The sequence below is a fragment of the Protobothrops mucrosquamatus genome, unplaced genomic scaffold, assembly GCF_001527695.2.
Source record: "Protobothrops mucrosquamatus isolate PMUCROS unplaced genomic scaffold, P.Mucros_1.0 scaffold6210, whole genome shotgun sequence".
Lineage (NCBI taxonomy): Eukaryota > Metazoa > Chordata > Lepidosauria > Squamata > Viperidae > Protobothrops > Protobothrops mucrosquamatus.
The window spans coordinates 27946-30769 of record NW_015392041.1 but is presented as its reverse complement, the minus strand read 5'-3'; the positions used below and the strand labels follow the sequence as shown (position 1 = coordinate 30769).

The 2824-nt window shown below is 52.1% G+C and overlaps 1 protein-coding gene across 1 annotated transcript in view; it reads left to right on the top strand.

Annotated features, from left to right (window-relative positions):
* Positions 1-2824, top strand: part of LOC107300137 (H-2 class II histocompatibility antigen, E-S beta chain-like) — a gene marked incomplete at its 3' end in the record, with an annotated part of 24864 nt that overhangs the window by 3157 nt on the left and 18883 nt on the right. Inside the window, exons 2-3 of the mRNA XM_029286942.1 lie at positions 1264-1348; positions 1462-1734. Coding sequence (XP_029142775.1) covers positions 1264-1348; positions 1462-1734 — 358 coding nt within the window. The remainder of the gene's footprint in view (positions 1-1263; positions 1349-1461; positions 1735-2824) is intronic.

The following is a 2824-nucleotide window of genomic DNA, read 5'->3' as shown; positions in this document are numbered from 1 at the left end:
AATCACGCAAAGGCAGCTAGTAGGAGGGAAGTTGCAGGAGGGGAGAAAATTTGGGGGATAACTAGGGAATCTGGGGGTTCCCTTCTCCCCAGGATCCCCAGATCCCCAAGCCATCTAGATCAAAATTGAGCAGGCCTCCCTCAACAGAGGGGGAGGGAAAGGACCCCCCCATCTCCTGCCTACGACAGGGTCCTTTCAGAAGCCCCAGGAAGGCTCCCCACCCCTTTGTGCCCCCCAATTCAGGGGACTCTGAGGGCCCAGATAAACTCCTGGGGGTCCTCAAGGCCCCTCAGAGAACCAGTGACCGACTTTCAAAATGACCAAATGACAGCAAGGAATATCAATCCTTCCACCCTCCACCCTCCAGTCAGAACTGAAGAAGCTTCTGGGATGAGAAGCGAAACGTCTTCAAGGGAAAACCCAGGAAAGTCCACTTGCCTTTTGGAAAAGCCCCTTTGGGCCAAGCGAGACCTGGAGGAGGGAGACTCTCCGGAGAGACCCCCCCTGGCTCCCCTCGACCCTTCTGAAGTCTCCGCTGACCCAGCCCCATGGGGGGCCTTAAGGGAGCTTAAAGGGGCATCTAGTCCACCCCTGCAGGCACATAGAGAAATGGGGATGGTGGTTCAGATTCGTGGGAGGGGGTGCAAAAGGAAGTCCACAACCCCCCTGGACACTCCTCTAAAGCTGCAGTCCCCAAGACTGAAAATCTTCCCCTCCCTCACCTTCTCCGCTTCTATTGGGGGAGATATTGGGGGGGATCTGAGTTGTTTCTCTAAACTCCCCCTTTAGTGAAGGGGGCTGGAGCCCTTCCCTTTCAGGTGGCCTTGGGGGGCTGCAGGGGCGTCTATTTGGGAGGGGGACAGGAAAGAGGCCTCGAAAAGCATCCAAAGGCAGCTCATAGGGCTGAAGATGGGGGGGAACAGGGAAGGTGGGGCTTGAAGGGCGGGGAGAGCCCAGGAGCATGGGTGTGGGTATCCTGATTGTGGCCCCCTTCCCTTCTGCTCCCCAAAGGAAGAGGGAGAGAGAAGCTTGGATATTATTTTCCCTCCAGCCCAGAGGGGGGGTCTCTTCCCTCCCCCCATATTTCCTGCCGTTTTGGGAAGGGGGGGGAAGAGGTCCCACCGGGATCCAGCGTTCCCTGCAGACAGACGGAGGCCTGGACCGGCTGAACTTCTGCCTGCCTTTTTCCACCCTGGGGAGATGGAGGGGGGTCCCTCGGGAAGCTCTTTCTCCTCCCCTCCCTCATTTTTCTTCCCACTCCAGACCCCCAACAAGGGGGAATCCCGCTGGGACCGACGGTTGCACATCCCTCCTCCAGGGGGCGCCTTCTGGCAGTCCCTCTCAGCAGGTCTCCCGTCGCTCCGCCTTCCCGTCTCTCCGCCCCTCCTCTAGTAGCCTCTGGGAACCATGGGCCCTGGAGTCCCTCCTGAGGGCTTTCCTCTTTCTGCTCCCCCCCCGCAGCCCATTTCCTGGTCCAGCAGAAGTCCGAGTGCCATTTCTTCAACGGGACGCAGCGGGTGCGGTTCCTGGACCGGTACATCTACGACCGGCAGGAGATCGACTACTTCGACAGCGACCTCGGGAAATACGTGGCCGTCACTCCGTTGGGGCAGCCCGATGTGGACAAGTGGAACAGCGATAAGATCTACATGCAGTACCTGAAGGCCCGAGTGGATTCCTCCTGCCGATACAACTACGAGGGTCTCCAGGCCGACCACATTGTTGGCCGGAGAGGTGAGTGGGGGAGGAGGAGTTCCATGGGGGGGAATGCAGGGACCCCCCCTTTTCATTTAATTTATTAGGGCTCTCCCGGATAAAGATTTACCCCTTATGTATTCTCTGCTCTCCGATCTACGAAATTTATTCATTAGTATTTATTGCTATTTATTGATACTCCTAATCCCTTCCCCTCCCTCAAAGCGGGGATCTGGATGGCGTAGGATATAACATCACCCCTAAATAAAAATGTATCAAAAATAAGGTTAAAAAATAAATTACCATTAAAAAGTTTGAAATTCTACAACGATGACAATTAAACATGCCAAAGAGAAGAAATAGATTCCTCTCCTTCCCATCAGTCCCATCATCTTCCTTCTCTTCCCACAGTCCAAAGTTTCTCCTACCAAGAAAAACTTCTTTCCAGAATATTATACGAAATATTATACTTTTTTCTGGTGGGCGGGTAAGAATCCAGGAAAGATTCCTCTTGCCCAGTATATAGATATATTTCAATATAATCTATACACTATATAATATTTTAATATAATATTTTATATTAATAAATCAATAATATATTGATTTACTTATCAACTTTTAAAACCATCTCTCACACAGAGGGACTTTGCATGGTATACCCATAAAATATAAAACCACCAAAATAATCTATAGGATTTAAAAGACAAGAATGATTAAAATGCAGTAGTAAATTAAAAGGGGGGGGGCTTCAGGAGGCCTACCAGCCCCACGGCTGCCTCCTCCTCTGTGCCCCCCAAGCAAAGCCCCAGAGCCCCCCTTTCACCCCTATCCGGAAGCCCAGGAATGGGGGAGGGGCTCCCTTCACCTCTGGGACCTTTGGGATTTTAGGATAAAAAGTGAACTTCCAAAGGTCTGGAAAAGGGAATCAGGGAAGGCTCTTTCGTCTGCTGGGCCCTGTCCCTCTTTTAGTTCTTTTTATTCTTTATTCAGAGTCATTTGTTCATCCAATTTTGGGGGTCTGAGAGAAAAGCCCCCCTGGAAACCCCACTTTAGGTCACAGACTCAGCTCCACCTGCAGCCAAATCGCTTCCCTCTTCATATCTGGGAAGGTTCCTCAATTGGGGGCAGA